A 20,669-nucleotide genomic window follows, 5' to 3' on the forward strand; every position below is an offset into this window, starting at 1 on the left:
AAAAGGGCCTTTTAAAAATTTTTTTATTTTTACATTTTTGCTCATCTTTTTTTATTGAATAATTGCTTTGTTCTGCTTCACAGCCATGATCAAACACAAAAACAGGAAATAACAGATTATGGAGTTTTAACAAAGATGGTTGTGAGCAAAAAATGCATGAAACATGTAAACATCTACCATTAAAAAATACATTGCCCACACACTAGTTAATGTCAAATGAGAAAAGCAATGAGATCAAAAATGAACAGGGAAAATGTACATAAACCAGGATCTTTTTTGATAATTACTTAATCTTAAAACAGTGAAATTAGATGTGTTACTGGTCAATAAGGTACTGTAATAACTGTAATTTGGAGCAGCATCGGTTTTTGATTATAGAGTCATTAAAAATGAACTTTATACTTTTTGTGGAGAATTTTTGGTAGATTATAGTTTGGTAGATTACATGCCTCTGAAAGCAAACACCCACTTCTTTTTGAATTTTCTTAATGGAATAAGTTGCAAAACGGAATAAACCAAGAAATAGAATTCACTGAGTTTAATGTTTTATTTTTAATAGTGATATTAATGAAAAATAACTCTCTTCTTTTGTTTTGCAGTTCTATTTGCACACTTTTTTATAATGGCGCAGATTTGATTGTTCATTTACTTCTCTCTAGCTCGCTGTGTAGTTTTTTAGCCATGTTAAATGCACCTTTGCTAGTTGCTTTGACTGAATGCATCTACTAAATACCCAGTCTCATACACACACACACACACACACACACACACACACACATACACATGCAAACACACACATACAGCAAAAAAGCACAAAAAGCTAGATTAAAGAAACAACACAGGAGCAGAGGTGGGTAACCCGGCTTCAAAGAGTAAAAAGACTGACCATGTATTTGCTCCACCATGCACTAAACCAGCTGATCATAATAATTAGTTCTCCTATCATGCTGAAAAGCTATGCTAATTAGAGTCAGCTGGTTTAGTGCATGGTGGTGGAGCAAATACATGGTCAGTCTTTTTACTCTTTGAAGCTGGGTTACCCACCTCTGCACAGGAGTAATGGCCAAATAACCCCCCTAACACTACAAAAAGGCGGTAGTGTTATCCTTGAGAAGAGAAAATGCATAAAGTACTGAACACTGCCAATAACATTAATGTGTCATTTTCTGGTTGTAAGATCTATGTAATTCAGCACAAGTTCATTTTTGAATATTCTGTTTTGTGATGCAAAACTGAAGCTAATTGGGTGAATGTGCTGCATTAATTCATTATATGACGAAAAATATCATGACCCTACTTGGTCTGGGGATGCTTTCATGGTTTGGCCTAGGCCCCTTGGTTCCAATGCAGGAAATTCTTCATGCTACAGCATAAAATCACATTCTAGATTACTCTTTGCCTCCCCAACACTTTGGGGAAGGCCCTTTCCTGTTTCAGAATGACAATACCCCCGGGCATCCAGTGAAGGCCTTACAGAAATGGTTTTGTCGAGAAAGTTGTGGAAGAACTTGACTGTCCTGCACTGAGTCCTGACCTCAACCCCAAATGCCTTCGGGATCAATTGAAAAGCCAACTGCTAGCTAGGCCTAATTTCCCAATCAGTGCCTGTCTTTGCTAATGCTCTTTTCTGGCTGAATGGAAGCAGATCCCTGCAGCAATGCTCCAACATCTAGTATAAAGCCTTCCCAGAAGGATGGAGGTTGTTTTTAGCAGTAAAGGGTAGACCAACTCAATATTGATGGCCATAATTTTGGATGAGATATTAGACTGTTGGTATAAGCCTGCCATTGGCTGACTATTTCAGTCGGAATTCTTCTCCCCTTCCGCTATCTGCGTGTTATCGTATTTGCAAGGGCACCGTTGCTGAATCCTGGGCTTAGCGCCACCAAAGACGATTGTGATTGGTTTAAAGAAATACAAACAAGCCAGAGCATTTTTTACCCTATAGCAGAATGATAATGGGTTGAGCCAGACCTTCCTCCAGTGCTGGCACAGCGCTGAAATGAGGTGTGGAGATAGGTCTGGCAATGCGAGACTAGAGAAGAAGGCACAAATACAATGAAAGGCATATCCAGTACTCAAAATGTCTTATCAGATGTTAAAATAGAGGATAAAGTACTGCATGAATTACTGAAACTAAAGACAAATAAGGCAGCAGGCCCTGATGGCATACACCCAAGAGTCCTCAAAGAATTAGCTGAGATTATTTTAAACCACTAGCAGGTATTTTAGACAGTCCTTAGAAAGTGGATGAATACCGAAGGACTGGAAACAAGGTAATATAATACCAATATAAAAAAGTGGATCGTACTGATCCAGGAAACTACAGGTCTGCCCGTTTAACTTGCATTACATGTAAAATACTGGAATCTAGCATTAGAGACAATTTGGAAGTATTTCTTGAAAATAGCTACATCCTAAGGGATGGACAGCATGGTTTTTGTAAGGGAAGGTCATGCCTGACAAACCTTCTGGTATTCTTTGAAGAAGCTGCAGAGTGTTTTTATTATAACAAGGCTTATGATATTATCTAAAAGGAATTATAGGACGTATCTCAGAGGTGATTTGGAACTGGCTATAGGGTAGAACACAAAGAGTAGTAGTAGCAGGAATATTATCTGAGCAGGGAACTCTTGGCTGTAAAGTCCCACGAGGATCAATGCTGGGACCACTGCTCTTCCTCATTCCTCAAGTTATCTTATACAATACATTTGTTAGACCACAACTAGAGTATTGTTTGCAGTTCTGGGGACCATACTTCAAGAAAGATATAGAGGCTCTGGAAAAAGTTCAAAGAAGAGCAACTAAATTGATTCCTGGTATGAAAAATAAAAGCTATTAGTAAGAGGAGACTCAGGGGTGATTTGATTTGAGACTTTTAAATTTGTAAAGGGAATCAACAAAGTGAACTACCAGAGATTCTTCAGGTTGAGTTCTGTTACTAGAATGAGGGGACATAAACGTTATGTCAGGTGTCCTCATACTTTTGTTCATGTAGTGTATATACAGTAGGATGCAGTGGTGGCATATAAGCATAATTCTGCATTTTTTGTGCAGAATAAAAATGAAATTCAGTACAAATATAGGTTACTGCATTCTATAATCCCAGACATTCCAAGGACTTTTTAAAAATTGCAACGGGTGATGACCCAGACTTCCGAGAGTCAATCGTCTTTCAGTGACTAACATTTGTGTAGTTTATGAATTGTAATATTTACACAGACGATTCTATCATTGCGAGATTCAAAGAGAAAGTTCTTAATTTGAAGGAAAAGTCAAAAACAAGATGTCACTCGCTAGCAAGTTTTCTCAACATCAAAGTAAGAGCAAAATAAGTAAATTAAAATCAATTTCTCCTAAGGTTTTTTAAAAAATCTGTGAAAAAGAGTCTGTGTTTCAAAAATTTGTTATGATCAAAATGCCATAGCGTTATTTGTATCTTATTTTATCCCGCTTTTGTTACAAGTGTCTACAAAAGCGTTCATAAAATTATGAACGACATACATTGATTGTGTTATTATTGTGATTACGGCAAAAATAGCTATTTTTTTCAGAACGCAAGTAATTCGTCTAAAACGCAGATTTAGAAATGTTCTGCGTTCCTGTGGGCTAGTGTAATCACTTTTTTTAGATTAACGTCAGTGTGAGTATACTGTAACGACCCCATACCCATGTAGTAATAATGTGTTATTAAGTTGTTGTTGATGTGTTCAGTCCATGCAATGCAGCACCCCTGTTCAGCCCTGTTACCAGGTAATGTTTTCAGTGGTCCAGTCTGTCACTCACTCATGGACTGCCAACCTCAGGAATGTTCTATATGTTTGATGTAGTGCATTCTATTGGTTGGAGGCTCATGGATGGGGTTGGGCCTTTCTAGGTCTTATTAAGAGTCACTCATGGTGCACTCTCTCTCATTGGTGGATTAAGAGTCAGAGCAATAAGTTGTCACATTAGCTTTTTGTTGTTTCCTCACATACATGTTTTGTTTGGCATAAGCTGCAGCCACACAGCAGCCTGTGTGATGAGTTTAAACTGTTTGCGAGAAGCAAAGTAGTTTTTAGACATTTGCTTTCTTTTCAGCTAGTGAGGTTGCTATAATGCATCTACTGTAAGAACAATTATTGTTAACATGGATTCATTTTTTAACATCTGATGGAATAACAGGGTATGACCTTCACTATTCCGACAGTGTATGGGTGAATTGCATTGGAGGTAAATGCAAAGCAATAACAAAGATACATTAGTGTCACATTCACAAGAAAACAGTTCTTCTGTGTATTATATTAGCACCGCATTCCAAAGAAATAAATTGAGTTTTAATCAATAACAGAACTTAGCAGCTGTCAGCATGTTGCACGCAGTCCGTTATTTTCCAGGATGAGATAACGACAGCTCAGTTCAATTCCATTCTGTGGTTAGACACCAAAACAGCTGCAGGCTCCCCTGAACTGTGTTCCAGGGGACTCCTTGGGAGGGAAGTGTACTGGGGCTCAGCAGCCAAGACCAGGAGCCTAGAGAATAGACCATTTAAGAGCAATCAATGACATCAGTGCATCTATTTCTCATACAACCTAATGGAGTCAACCTCATCTGTGCTTTCCTAAGGGGACTCTTGTCTCTAGGCCTTTACAATGGAACAAAGAGCAGAAAATGTGATTCTAAATCAGCTTGTTATGTGTAATACACATATAGTATACATATAGTAATGTGTATATAGCATACCTATAGTAAGAAAAACAAAGATAAACAGAGACAGAAAAAAACATGCTCTGAATGGAACAGTTTAAAAGGCATCCGCTTTGGGGTCTGTGATTCCTGGGTCAACTGACCGCTTTTGCAGAAACACTCTCACACAGACACGCTACAGAATACAGGAAATAGAATAAAGGCTAGACTGCACCTGAACCCCCCAAAATCCACCATGAGCGGTACAAATTAATAGTGACTCTACGACTGTATATGCATACTGCCTCCTACAAATATGAAAAAAAACCCATGTTGATGGGTACAATATGGCAGATACTGTACAGTTCATTTCACAACCACAATGGCACAATTGATATGTGAGTGTGGATTTACTGTATTTAAAAATGTACTGTATGTTAAAGAATAACTTTGTAAACCTGTTTATTTGACTAAATGTTTTAACAACAGTTAGAAAGGAAGTGGCTCTGCAGTTGGCTATAATTGGTGAAGGTGGCACATACAAAGCCATAAAGCAATAATGTGCAAGGCATTCAATGAATTATACATCATTTAGGGGAGTTCTATAATACCATTGTGTTACTATCAGCAAGATAATCATGGCCTGGAGGTAAACAAAGTTTGAGTCAGTCTGTTAAAGCTTCAGTTTCAGTGTTCAGGACACCGCAGCCAAAACTAGGGTTTATTATCAAAGTTCATACGAAAAAAAACCTTATAAAGTCTGAGAAATAGAACTGATTTCCAAAAACCTGATATCAAAAGAGTGTAGCTTGATAGAATCGATGTTGTGTGATGTGTAAGGATTCTGACAGACCTGCAGTCTACAGGGCATCAGTTAAGCTCAGTTTAAAACTTCATACTTAATACATTCATATTCACGCAGCTTGAGTCATAAGCTTATGGGTGAAAGTTCTTCTCTCTGTATGCTCTCCAATAAGGCCTCCAAAAGTACAGGATGATTTAGGTTACAGTTGTTTCCAGTTATTTATTTTGTGAATGGTTTAATGCTTTGGAATATACAGTACTGTAAATATTTTATGAACTTTGTCAAGTTTTTATAAATAGAATTAAAATAAAAAAATATCTGCTTTGTAAGTAGTTCGGTCATCCTTGTGAAAATAGTATTATTCAATGCAAGATTTATGTTGTTAACAGCTTCATATATTTTAAATGAACATTAATCAGTTCTATAAAATACAATCAATGAAACACAGATTATTATCCTTAAATGAACTGTAAAATATTTTGGAAAAGGTCGGGTTCCATTTATTATGTTTTATCATTGGCTCTATGCATTATTCGTGATTTGCCGCAGAACAGCAATGCATATTCCAACAAATATCCTAATGACTTTAATTTCTCTGAACACATGGTTTGAACTGTTGCCAATCGGGAGAAAGTGAATGAGACTATGCTTGGCTCTTCTCCAGAATGTGGGCCAAAGAACCCACATCAGAACTTCAGCCCACACCCCTTTCGATCATTTCCAAAGCCTTTCTTTCTTTCTAGAGCTGATGTCAATGTGCATGAAACATCGGAATCTCACAAACGGTTCATGTTACTTTCTTGGCTCAAATTTCACTTGAATGGATGATATTCGAAACATGGCATGACTCCACTTTTGAAGGTAAAGGGAGAGAAAATGGAGAGATTTAAAAGTTGCTCTAAATTCTGGGAAGAACAGAACGGTGTAAAATGAGAGGGCCAGAAAATGCTTGTATTGATCAAACGTCCATACTTTTTCAGAGCACTGCAGTTCTGGGCCATTCAATGATATCGTGCTGCTATTCCATCTCGCTGTGACTGCATTATTTTCTTTGACATCTGCTCATCATGGTGAAGTAATGACCAAAGTATTCAGGGTTTCAGAATCTTCCGATCCTTCAGACTGGGTTATATAGGAGGACATAATGTTTTTTTTCTGGGTCACAGGCATACATGTGCTGAAAGTCTAAATTGGTCCACACTGTGGTCAGTTGTCACTCATGCCTAATTAAGTTAAAACTTTACAGGTGTCCATCCAAAAGGGCTTTTAGATGCAGTGCAACCACTGAAATACTATCTCATAAGCCATTTGCAAGTGTGTCAAAATGCAACTTGTTTAATACACACCAACAATAATATCAACAATATCATCAACTGTGCACATGCACAGTATTCATCCCTGGACAACATCTGCTCTTGTGTTATCACAATGATGTGCTTATGAGCTCACACATAGTACTATAATAACACAATGGCCAGTATGATGTTTCATTATGTATCAAAATGCTCATTTGAGGTTATAATTTGAGAAGACTGGAAAATTAACTGAAAAAATGATTTATAGGCATACATTTCAACAGCATTGTACGGAATACCAGGAAATAGTTGAAATTATTAATGCTCAGATGAAGAGAGGAGAATGTCAGAACCAGTCCAAGTTATAAATTCCCATAATACTTTGCCCCAGTAAACTATCAAGATGTACAGTGTATGGACCAGCGAGCTGCCAACAAATATCATAAAGAGTAACAGATCCCTTTGCAGATCCAGTTGCAGATGTGGCCTGCTCATCATGCCGGAATAAGACTGCACTCTGTTTTCTTCGAGAGGCTTCAGAGAGTTATTCATTTCCCATCGTCAACATCATCAGCATCATCATTGCATCTTTCCCAACCCAATTTCCTCACACAACTCGCAGTTATAATCTTTGCCCCTCTGTACATGGCTAGTTTCATTTCCTGAAGGCTGTACTAGAAACAAGACAAACTCCCACCCTTTGTTTGTAGTCTGGCTGCTCACTGCTTGTTGCATTATTCATATATATGTACCTGCTACTATTTTTTGGTACTTTGTATTCCATCGTATCTCAAAAACAAAGCCCCCCATTACATAGGGCTTTGTTAAATTTATAATTTTTCAGCAAGCAGAAACAATAATTAAGATTATTTTTAAGTGGAAAACACCTGTGTTAGTACCAATTCTTACTGAGCTTCAAAATGGCTGATTACTAATTGATTCCTTTGAACCAATTCAAATTTTTTTCAAAGAACACCAAATATATTTGAGCGACTGTGAATGAATGTTGCTGAATGATCACAAGAATTCATTATGACCATTAGCCCACCAGTATCTGTACCAGTAACTACAAATGACTAATAATTACAAGTCACAATGAATGTTGTTAACTGTTTCCTTATTTACTTATAACAATAATCAAAGAAAGGGCTGTGTTTGAAGCTCTTGGTTTGTACCTGTCACACACCAAGTGTCACACCCCTGGGAGGGAAATATGGCAGTGCCGGGGAACACCGTTTCTGTCGCATGGAGAGAGAGAGAGCGCACCCACAAAACCACAAAATAAAATAAACAGACCACTTCACCCTTCCCCCTCACGGGTTCCAAGAGAAAACAATGAACTAAAACAAGAAGCTAAAATAACAAAGACAAAAGAAAGTCAAACGGCGCAACCACTTTCCCGTGCACCCCCCGTAGTTGACCCGCCTTCCTGACCAGGTCCAGTTCCTTTGACTTTTCAGTGGGGGTTTACTGTTCCCTGTCTTATTTAAAGAAACAATATTGAAATTAAACGCAACTCAAATAAAGAAACTCGCTCTCGGTGTTAGATCCCGGTCTCGGCCCCAAACTGTGACGAACAGGACGCCTTTAAGCACCTGGGCCGATTAGCCAATGCAGCCCAGGTGCGTGTGCTCTCTCCAACAGCCGGTGCAGCCGAGACCAATCCGCCTCTCCGGTGGACCGAATGCTGCAGTACCAAATTCTGTTTGGGTTACACCACAGATTGAGCCATTAATGAAATTAAAAGGGATGTCTTTGATATCAATCTTTGATAACCCTCCTTTTGAATAAGATGGTTTCTACAACTCCCTCCACTGGGTCACCAGAACACCCAGACTATATGGAAGGGCTAGAGTGAGGCATAGGTTTTATAAAGAGCCAGGTTACAGAGGTCATCTCCCGGTGAAGCAGCTGCTCGTATACCATAGGTAAGTCAATCAAATCACTTTGTAGATTCTTCTAAACTGGAATTCCAGGGATATTCATAGACCCAGCTCCTTGCTAGGTCGAGGGGTTGGGTCTATGGTAGAGCACAGACGGCAGTCTTTCCTCCGAAGCACTATTAGCCATCACTGTTTCTCACTCTGCAATCCAGCAGTTGAGCTGCGCAGTCATTGGGTCCGAAGAGGACACTTCATGTGCAGCTGGCGCAGGTAGTGCAAAGCTACCCGATAAAAGAGAGGAAATGCACGTGCTCGATACAACAGGGACAACTCTGCTGACCGAAACCCTTCTGATCTCAGCCCACGCTACAGCCCTCTGGGGCTGTCAGCCATGGTTATAGTCAATCTCTTTATTGTGTATATATGAGGTCATTGTTTTTAGCTTTTCTCCCTCTCTCGTGCGACCACCTCTGTAGACCACAGGGACTTTATTACCGAGACTATTTCTGCCACTTAACACAGCTGTGAACATTTACTGCTGTTATTATTGCCAAGTACGTTACACTAAAAGTTTATAGAAGGAAATCAATTTTGAACTTTTCAACCTCTGATATTCTCTATTAAATATTATTATTCTATTTTACCAGCTGATCCTTATTCATATTCCCACAGGACCCAACGACTGTGTAAGTGTTCAGGTTGCGTGCACGTATTTTGTTCTTCTAAAGTTTGCTTTCTTCAGCATTTCAACCCAAGATCCCAAAGTAAATATCAGAATAAAAATTGACTATAATTCACAAGCTGTTGATAGAGGAATACAAAACACTTATAAACAATGTTTAAATATCCCAAACTAGTTATTGCCATTCACCATTGGAGAGCATATACAGTAAACGGCAGGTTTTAATTAACGTATGGAAACAATGTGGAGATTTTTTTAAAATATAGGTGATAAAGACTTACCTATTAACTGTTTTGTTCATGCAAAAACCAGACAGAGGCAGGGTGGGTTTCACTGTTCTCACAAGAGTGTGTGAAACTAATTGCAATCAGGACAGAGGGGGCCCAAGATGAAAATGATTGTGACAATGCCTCACCTTATGAAACTCACACAAGCATGTGTGCAAAGTTGATTGAGTCCATATGGTTTATCAGTTTAAAGTTAACAAGGCATATTGCTACAAATTATAGAAACGTCTTTTAGAGTGCCAGGGACCTTCTTGAAGATTGCCACCAAGTGTGCTGCAATAATGAATTTTAATAAGAGAATAAAATTTAAAGCTGTCTTCAGTTAAGCCTTCAGCAGGTACTGATACTACAGCAACGTGCATATTTGTAAGTCAGTAACCATATCCCATGATCCTGATTTTACGATCTCATTGGTTATTCATTACAGTTGTTTTGGAATACTTCTTGGTTGGAGACATTATCACGATGCATGATTTAACGACTCGATTGTATCATCATGGTTCTGTTGAGCCAAACATCTATTGTGTAGTAGCAAGATCAGAATGTCATAAGTCAGCGATATGCAGCGTGTTATAACCCCATCCCATATTGCAGCTGACGAATCTTCGCTTTGGCATCGTTTGCCATTTTGAAATTGTCTTGGCATTGTTTAAAGTACTTTAGCCATGATATCACCATGATGACCAAGAGATTGCTTTGAAGCATTACGAGACAGTATCGCTGGTTTGTACACTCAAATGTTTATTTAAAATAAATAAATAAATAAATAACAGATACAGATGTTTTGTGGAAGAAAGGCTCAATTTTCTGGTGCCCTTCAAAATAATACCTGCCTTAGTAAATTCAGTCAAGAAACACATTCATCAAATGTAGCACAAGTGTTAGTTAGCAATGCTAGTTACCTCAGCCTTGCACAGTTACATATTACTGAGAAAGTTCTAACTTCATGCAACGTGCCTGCTGGACAGTAAGTCTGAGATGCTTCAACAGCTGCTTGGATTAGAGACAGACCAGTGACTCAGCCATGGTTTGACCTCAGAATGAATCTGGATTTAATTCCATGTTATTATAACAATTAACATTACTGGGGAAAAAACAAAGTTCTGTGTTATGCTTTTTCCCCACACTGGGTGTGGTTTCCCGGAGGCTATTTAATTGTTTGAGGACATCAGAATTTACTGCACTGCACCCAACCTGTCAATGCAATAGCGTAGTTTGATGTGAACAGGAGGAAACAGGACTTGTCTTTCCAAGATTATCCATTTAGATTCCTGAAACTCAAGCTCACTCTGGTATCCCTGAGCCAACTAGAAATGTGAAGGACATGTCAGATGCCAAAGAAATGTTTTTAATAGATGGGGCTGGATCATTCTCTATAATTGAATTAAAGCAGATAAAATCACAGTCCTGTAGTTTCATTCACCTTAACATGAACCATATTGTCTGATAAAACACACACATTTGCACAGCTGTTAACTAGGAGGGGTTGGTGATCCTGACTGAAAGCCTTTGAGAAGCCTCCTGTTTCTTGGCTAATTGCAATACCACATGGCCTTTCACAGCAGATTCATTGCCTAGTTGGAGGTCAGTTTGAAAATGGCATTGGCACAAACTGTTAACTCAACAATCATTTTTCATTGTGACCTTTTACCACACATACCCAGACACAAAAACACCCACCCATGCGGCTAAAATGGCAACAATCAACCATGGATAGTGCTGAAAAGCACCTTTAAACGTGATGCAGCCTGAAATTTATGCTTCTGACCTTTCTGTTCCAAAGTGTGCCCAATGTGTGCGTGTGAAATGGGAAACTCTGAATTCGACCCTATGCTCTCTCTCTATCTCTCTCTCTCTCTCACTCTCGCTCTCCCTCTTTCTCTCTCTCTCTCTCTCTCTCTCTCTCTCTCTCTCTCTCTCTCTCTCTCTCTCTCTCTCCCCCCCCACACACACAAGGGTATTCAATGGGAGAAGGCAGGTTTCCCATCTTCTAGCCCTGAAGCAGGTCCACATGGCCACTGTTCTGTCTCATCAGAGGCATTAAACTAAGAATGAACTAGGTGTACTACGGCTGCATTTTGAGTGTTAAACTTTAATATAAAATGAAATGACATGCTAACAGAATAAGGAGAAAACATAGCCCCTTTGGAAATGATTGAGGAAGTACCCCTCCCAAGAAGAATGAAAATTTTGTCCAGCATGTCCAATGCCATTTGTCCATTTCTTGCACCAAATATGTTTCGTGGAAGATGCCCATGCATTCGATCACTCACATACACACACACACACACACACACAATAAATGGTGCAGCTTAGGCCGTTCAGCCTTTGAAACATACATAACAGTATGGATTCAATCAAATTTGTTAGTTACAGTTAGTCAAATATTGATTAAATCCAGGGTATGTGACTCATCATTGCTAGTATGTTGAATCTGAAGATCATGTGAAGATTGACGCTGCTGGGCATGGCAGAGCCTCTCTTGTCCATGTTATCGGTCAGCTGTGAAAGACAGAGAGGCGATTGCTGTGACACTTTCAGTTGGCCTGATTCCTATGAACACTGCTTCTCCCTGGGAGGAAACAGGAAGAGCTCCTTCCAGCTCTATCCCTATGGTACCTCAAAAACATTATCTAATGTATTCATTGGCAGTCACTACATTTCTGAAACATTATCGGCGTTGTCGCTTTTTTCCTGTGACTGTCCCTTAGCGAAACAGCCATCTTTTGTTTCCTACGCTTCGGTTTTTCATTCACTTGTTTTTCTTCGCTGCCATCATCGAGCAATTTTTCAACACGTGCTGATCAAATCTGGTACTCTTCCAGTTCCCAGAAACGCCGCCCACACTGCGCCAGTACCCACGCATAATGGTAATTCATTCCAAATGACCTGGCCAACAAAGAGCCGCTGAGCGTGCGGGGCGTGGGGGGGGGGACGGCCCATCGCTGCGCAGAAGCTCCGCAGCCCACGGCGAGCTCCCGCATGCCTCTCATGCCTTCACGTGGTTAACTGTGTCGTTCCTCCGAATCTGTGGATAGGACATCTGTTTCCTTTGGGGTCCCGAGACAAGAAAATCGTTATAAAGCTGGCCGGCGGAACGGGCCGGTCCAGATGGGCCGTCAGCCGAACAAAAACAGGAGGTATCTTGCTCCCCTAATCAGATCTGCTCATTGATTTCCCTCTGTCCTGAGCACTCTGTTACTCCTGTTCCCTTGTAGCTTAATTAGGCTCCAGGCCAAGGTTTTATCAGTACACTGCTATCATGTTTAAAGTGGTGGGGAGAGTTTTAAATACCTAAGGCTGTAAAAATAAGCAAGCCGTACAACTGGCTGGAACGTGGGATGAAGAATGATACATACTTAATGAAGTTTTAAATACAGTAACATGGTGATGACATGCGAGTGACTGCTAAATGTAAATGTTCTGTGATGAAGTGCTGTAGAAAAGTCAGCCTGTCTGCAGATCATGGGGAAATGGCTATTAATATTGCCGTCAGGGAAGGTCTTCATCCTGCCTCACCAAGAAAGGAATCCCACAGATTTCATTGGAATTGTCTGAACAGGAACACAGCTGGTGAGCACCAGAGGTCCTGTTCCTCTCAGCAAGGTCGATGAGATGCCTGAGGGGGAAATGGCAGTCAGTGACACAGTGCGGTAAAGGAGCGATCTCGCACTGAGGGCTGAATGGCTGCCCTCATTGACACCCACAGGACAAAACAGACACAGCAAAAAAAAGTGCTTTAGTGTCATAACGAGATTTAAAATTTTTATTTTGTTTCTCTCAAGCAGAAAATATTTGCTTGTTTCAAGTTATTAGGGAAATGTTCTTGGCTAATCATGAAATGAGTCAAAGTATCTCACCTCATTGGCAATATTTAACTTATTTCTATTACTTTTTTGTCTTATTTAACAAAAAAGTAATAGAAATACAATTTAAAGACTAAATACTAAAATACTTGAGATTGACTTTTTTTTTTTTTTTTTTTGCAATGAAGGCCTCACTTTCCAAAGAGCTGGCCTGCAGGGGACAGCAGACGTCCACTCACACCGTGTTCATCTGGACGTTTACAGACCACTAGACATTCCATTGGAGGTATGACTTCCCTAGAGACCCTGAGAAATAAGATATACTTTCGCTCCATATGATAGCTGTTATATCCATCTTACCTCATCAATTTTTTGTATTTATTCTTGGCCAGGTTCTCTCCACAGATTTGTGCAGAGAACTTTGTTTCAAATCTCCTTTTGGCTCCCTCCCTTCAGTTCAGGTTATTGTGAGCAGATGACAACCAGATGGCTCTGTTGACCTGGGAGAGAAAAATACACAAGCTAATAATTAAAATGAAACAAAATGATCTGAGGTGGATGCACACAAATCTGTACATGGTCTGCATTGTGGCACACTTCTTGCAGTCATGAACCGGTCATTAAAAAGTCCCATTGAATACATTCTGCCCCCAAAAACTTGAACCAAAGTCAGTTTTCGTGACCCTTATCTAAACCCCGTAAGTACAACTACAGCTTTCTAAATGTTTGAGAACAGCAGAGAACTTAGACAATAAAAAAGATCATTTACAGATGTGTGGGCCCGTGGTTATATTGTCTCACCCTGGAAAATGAGCAATGAAGGGAAAATTTATACCTTGCACATAACAAGTGTATAGAAAACTGCTTGTTCCATCCAAAGCGGTACTTGCAATGGCAAGACTGCCATGGGTCAACTCTTTTAATCTGGCAACACAAAAGAACAAGATGCCCATTTACCTTTGGATAAAAGGGGGGAGTGCATACCCCAATTACAACTGCCTGCTATGCAATAATGAGAAAATTTTTGCATTTATATGCTGCTACAACGCACTACATTGCCGCAATAGCATGGAACACTCATTTGCATATGAAAAGGATTTTTATAGTTGACAACAGCGAAGCTCATGTTCTTTGAAACCTTCACAAAGTTCATTTACATTGCGTAATTAGAACAAACCATTTTTGGTTTAAAATAAAAAAAAAATAGGAATGGCTGTGTTATGTAAGTGATATTGTACATACTGTACAATGCTGAGGTACAATTTTGTCATTGTATGTTGGGTCATCTGTATGTGTAGTCTATGCACTTGCACACACATACACATACACACATGCACACACACACTTGCACACAGCACATTTACCAAGTACAAATTATAAGCAATGAAAGAGTAACATTTTGTGAGTTCCAAATTGAAGCCATAACATATTATTAGGGTTCCATTATTAGTTTGAACAAACTAGTGTTGTCCTTTACAAAGTTACGATTGGTTTATACCAGTAGTACTGCTACTCCAACTATTGTGGGATTCACAAGGTGTCACTCATCCAAATGGCACTGCTCTTCCTTAGCACAATGTTGGTGCAGTCCTTTATAGAATCTTCTCTGTAAATTGTTTATAGGCATTTTCAGGAATTGTCTAGGCTTGACCTTTTGATCAACTAACCCACGCAAACACAATGTTCTAGTGACTCTTGATTTTTAAAATACTGTGCACAAACAACAGGACTCCTACATCTCATTAGTAAGGTTTTTCTGACCTCAGTTGTCACAAACCTTAAAACACAGAATCAAAAACTACCCTATGGACTTCGGTTACCCTCCTGACTTAAGGACAGCTCATTAAGGACAAAGTATAAAATTGTGTTGTACTCTGGCGCATACAGATGTAACGTGAAGCATGAAGAAACAGACAGAACCATAAAAGGTTTCAGCCCAGGTACATATTTACCAACCTTGCATTCTCAGTCTTATGCTTGCTCTCTCAGAAATAAAGGCACAGTGGAGATACATTTTTGCTTTTAAGGAAAACATTTCCCAAATGTACCCTGAAAGGTACAATAATGTTATTTGGGTACTAATAAGTACATTTGGTAAGCAAAAAAATGTTACAAACGAATTATTAAATCCATGGCTACGGGTACAATTTTATGTACCCTATAGGATATAGGATACTATCGCCGGGGCAAGCTTTATACCTTTTTAAGGTTTACTCCTTTTTCTTAGGAAATACCAGGAAATTGTTGTTTTTTGCCAAATCAGCCAAAATAGCATGAGAAACAACAGGCTTTATGAGCATTCAAGGTCTGGTCACCTTGAACGCCAGACCTGAAGGCTGTTACCCATCAAATCTTTTCTGTTTGTGAGATTTAGCCTTGTAGTACTATAACCAGAATTGTCTAGATTTGTTCCTGTACCAGGGAAAATTAACCAATGAAAACCTGTTTTATATAACTATGCTTTGGCTCAAAATGTATAAAAATGTGCTATGGACAAACAATTTTTGGAATTTTTCCGGTTCTATCTGAGAGCAGCTGGATTTCTTCCCTTGAGATCTAAATAAAGAGAAAACTTTGTTTCATCGCACTCTGCCTTGTGGAAATCTTTTATAAGGAATATAGTTTAGTGTAATTTCCACAACAGGGCGCTTTCAGGTTACAGTTCTTGCCTTGTGCTCTTGCATGGGTTTGTTGAGGTCATGAGCCTTGGGAACAAAAATTATTCTCTTCTTTATTCTCAACTTCCAGGCTATTCTCAATTGTAATTAATATTTTGTGCATTCATTCAGAAAGATCTACATACTAAAATTTCAGGAAAAGACCCTTCTTCAAACTGAGAAGCTTTCAGTTGCTTGCTGTCTTATTTGCAAACAGACTTTAAAAGATGAACAATTTTGTGATAGAAAAAAAGACTTGATATCTGTAAACAGCAACGGCTCAGTTTGAAAACTCCAATCCAGCATAACGAACATCCTTTTTTGCTCAAACTGTAGCACAGCCTAACAACTGAAATTCAGAAGGCACACACCAAAAGAAAAATTTGATTTACTAAATTAGAAATAATTTGGTTACACAGAAAAATCTAATCAGGGATCCTTGCTCATGAGTAACCATGGAGCCTCTCCACTTCAAAGAATTCAGCAGTAATTAAGGAGGGTGAGCTTGACGGTGTAATGATTGAACCTCTATCACATTAAAGCATCCTGTAATTAGAAAGGGGAGAGAATGGTTGCGTCTCTGAACAATATCCTGTTTTCTGGAAATAGCACTGTCATTGGCATAGATACTGTATCTAACACCAATGTGAGGACTCCACTCTGTTGCTGTATCAAACCTGCATTGAACACCGCAGACACCCCACCGGGTTCAGGGTGATGAACTCAGACAGCTGTGCACTTCCTCCATAACAGCCCGGCCTTTGTGCGAGAGACCTGGCTGAGTGGCTAATATACATCGCAGTGGAGGGGGTGGGCAATGCCACCCAAAAACCCAGAGCACCCTGAAGTTAAGCTTATGAGGTAATGCTATGCCTCTCTACATGCTGGGTAAGCCCTTTGATTTGATAGACAGACAGCTCTCGGGCCTGCACCAAAATCGACAGCAGGGAAACACGGACAGAACTGAGACACACATGAACAGACACACATTATCAGGCAGAAACGTATCACACAAACTGACAGCGGAAGGTGGCTTTCATTCTGAGAAAAAAAATATCACAAATGAAACTTTCATGCAAATGGTTTATTTATGAACTGTCAGCAGAATTATACAACGGTAGCACACTCATACCTCTGTATTTCATGGTCAATTTCATATCCATAAATACAGAGTTCCCTTTAAAATACTCTAAAAATAGCTTGTTTTGATTTAAATACTTGGCATAGTTTTGAAAATAAAAATATGCTATATGAAATATAATGGTTGAATACTGTGTAGAGTACCAAATGCAAATATATGCAAACACCTTTATTTCTCCTCCGCCCATCTCTCTCATCTAATGCAAGGAGGGAAGAAATGCCTATGTGTACAAAAAGCATTTAAAGTCCATATGAAAATAGAAAATATTACAACAGCAGTGTGCAGAATTATTCATGGTCCACATAAAACCTCCAATACAAAAGATTTGCACACCTAGTTACAAGTCCTCTAGGCATACGCTAAGCCAAGAGAGGGAGTTTGGGGAGTCAATGAGCACCCCTTTCCTCTACAACACTTGGAAAACATGTCAGCAAAGTAATCCCAGCCACATATAAAAACCGTCAAAACCAGTCACCACCTTTCGCTGACCAACTGCTTTAGTGTCTCAGATTGATCGTGACTTGCTGGACACAACTCCAGAACATTCTATTGACTGATCGCACTACTGTTGGGACCTGGAAAATGTGACAAGGTTTTTTTTTTTATTACTTCAGGATAGAAAAGTCTGTATAATAAACTGTATGATCAACACCAAAGAAATGTAACTTTCAATAGATAACTTTCAGATATAGGAATCAATTTAAAAATAAAAAAGAATCCATGAACCAATATTCGACATAGCAATCACACGCTTGCATATAGTATAATGTAATGAATGCAATTAGTTAATGACCAAAAAATATAAAAAGTATAAATCTATACTGAGATGGTAATTAGCAATGTGCAAGGCAGTCAAGTAAAGACAAAATAGATAACAAATCAATTATACCGCTTTTGTTCCATCTTATAAAGTGTATATATAAAACTACGGCTAATTAGAGTAAATTGAATAACCACAAAACACAAACCAGAGTAGCTGCTTCATTGCTAATGTGTCTTGTCTATTTATTGTATATGTAACATACTATTATTGCCAAGTCTGCTTTCAGACATGAAATATTATTTTTCTTATTTCGTAAAATGTATTATTCAATGGCTAAACTTAAAAGTAATCGTGTTTCAGACAGATATAAATCCAATACAACAAACCTTATCCTTCATAAACAAAATAGTGTGTGTTCTCGGCACACTGAATTCATAACACTTCGAACTTCAATATATTTCATTCTTTGACACAATTTTTATAAAATAATATATATTCTTGTGGTAATATACAGTTATAATGCACTTCAAGTTTAATTGAAGTGGGAAAATAAAATTGAATGGTTAAATACAAAATATCTCTTAAAATACATTTAAAATATACTTTTTTACATTATGTAGATTAACATGTCAATGAAATAACAAAAATAAATATTTTGTGAAATATTATCTTTGCAATGCATGTTCAGAATGCTGTTTTGATGGGAAAAAATCTGGCTTATTTGTCAAATTTTTGTCATGGAGGAACAGTAGGAACCCCTATTAAAGCCAGGATCTGTTAAGGACTCCTGTTCACCACCACAAACCGCCTTTGAAGAATCCCAAGCAAAGGGAATATAAAAATATTGCTCTGGCTCACTCAAATAAAATAACCAAAGGGTTCTTTATCTGGCCCCACCTGATCATCTACACCTTCAAAGATACCCCCACTGTACATCTAAGAGCTTTATGTATTGGTAATAACGCAAAGCATGACTGTTATTGAGATCAATGGCTGAAGTTCCTTGGCCCAAGGCAATGAAGTCCTCTTCAGCATAAGATTCATAAAACACTGAATGGTATAAATTTACTGCTGGTAACGCGGCTAATATCTGCGACAGAACAGGTCTGTGTCATTCTCAGACTCGCCTGCCTGCCTGTTAGTGCCATACAAGCACTTACATTCAAACATTCAATAGCTGTACCCTCAAGCTAACCCTAAACAGGTGTGTGATCAATAATGGCCCGGTTGGGTTACATATTAGGCGTGGTCAGAAAGGTGGGAGCACAATGCAGAATTGCATAACGTCCGTAAGAGGAAAGCCAAAGCAGGGGTCAAGAGGAAGATGAGGGTGGTGAGGAAGACCAGAGGAGGGAGGAGAGCTGCACCCCGTTGTGGGCCACGCCCCTCTGGCAGTGGAACGGCGCTTGCAGCACGGCGGCGGACGTCCACGTAAACAATGCTTGCGTCGAAGTAGAAGGCCATTTCAGTGTGGTCTGGGATGAGATGAAGGCATCTGTAGTGGGAGGCCAGGGACACAGTGTAGCAAACTGATTCTCAGACGGAGAGGAAGCTCTCGCTCTACACTCTTTCAACTCGACTGGGGTCGTAGGAATCTGGAGGGGAGGGAAAAGAGAGAAATGAAAAACGGCTCTCATCCCTTTCTTAATGTGACAGTACAAAATGCATTTTAAGCTTTCTCTCTCTCTCTCTGTATCTCTTTGTCCCTCTCTCTCTCTGAATGCTTGAAGTAACTTGCACACCAGAATTTCTGGCCTCCACCCACCCCTGTACTCTTTCTCAGGCAGACTTCACACACCTGCTTGACACTACATTTCAGAAAAACACAATGAGCCATCTAAACAAGCACTTGGTTTCCACTGCAAGTTCCAGCTGTTTTTTTTTTCTTAGAGGGTGTGAATTACTGGGTGCAGGTCCCTGGGACCAGACTGAAATTCTTTGCCAAGAATTGTTTCAGTCAAATTACTATCTACAGGAAAATTAACTGAAAACAGTCTCCAGACAGATCACTTTGGAGTACTCATCTTGAACTCAAATGCAAATATTCATATTTAAAATTTTCTATCTGATATATGTAAATGTAATCCTTGCGCCACAACCTTGGATCGTGTTCACATTTTTGAAACAAGAGCTCCCTCTTGTGGTAAAGCAAGTTTACTTACAGTGAAGAAATGCTTATGCTTGCATGGTAACAGTGGATTATATAGAGAGGACTCAAAAACAGCTGTTTCTGTAAAATGTAAAACATACATGCAGGCAAATGCTGTAAATAAAAGCCGATTGCATGTGCAATTTTGTCTCATGCTTATCTTTTGATCTCAAATTCAAATTCCTTAATTACAAGAAAAAATAACAAATTTCATTCTACCATTACCATACACAGCGTGCGCGTGCACACACACACACACATTTTATGTGTATGATCCAAGAGAGCAGAACAGTGTCACTTCGCTTTTCTCACATGTAATACTGCTAATAAACACTAAATAAGATGGAAGTACTGATTAAATTTAAGTGACCAAGAAGGGATCTTTTCATAAAAACGCCTAAGGATAATAGATATCAGATTCTTGCAAAATGGCTGAGGATATTAGCTTTCATATTTCCTCTTATCTGAATATCAGTTTTTTCCTGTTCTTTCCAACGGGATAAGATTCACCTGTACCTCATTATAGCCTCACAACT

The 20,669-nt window shown here is 39.0% G+C and overlaps 1 protein-coding gene across 1 annotated transcript in view; it reads right to left on the reverse strand.

Annotated features, from left to right (window-relative positions):
* Positions 1-17,149: 17,149 nt before the first annotated feature.
* jcada (junctional cadherin 5 associated a) overlaps positions 17,150-20,669 on the reverse strand; it is a 33,046-nt gene continuing 29,526 nt past the window's right edge. Inside the window, exon 4 of the mRNA XM_064332395.1 lies at positions 17,150-19,579. Within this exon, the coding sequence (XP_064188465.1) occupies positions 19,545-19,579 (35 nt within the window). The 3' untranslated portion in view covers positions 17,150-19,544. The remainder of the gene's footprint in view (positions 19,580-20,669) is intronic.

The sequence above is a fragment of the Anguilla rostrata genome, chromosome 4, assembly GCF_018555375.3.
Source record: "Anguilla rostrata isolate EN2019 chromosome 4, ASM1855537v3, whole genome shotgun sequence".
Taxonomy (NCBI): Eukaryota; Metazoa; Chordata; class Actinopteri; order Anguilliformes; family Anguillidae; genus Anguilla; species Anguilla rostrata.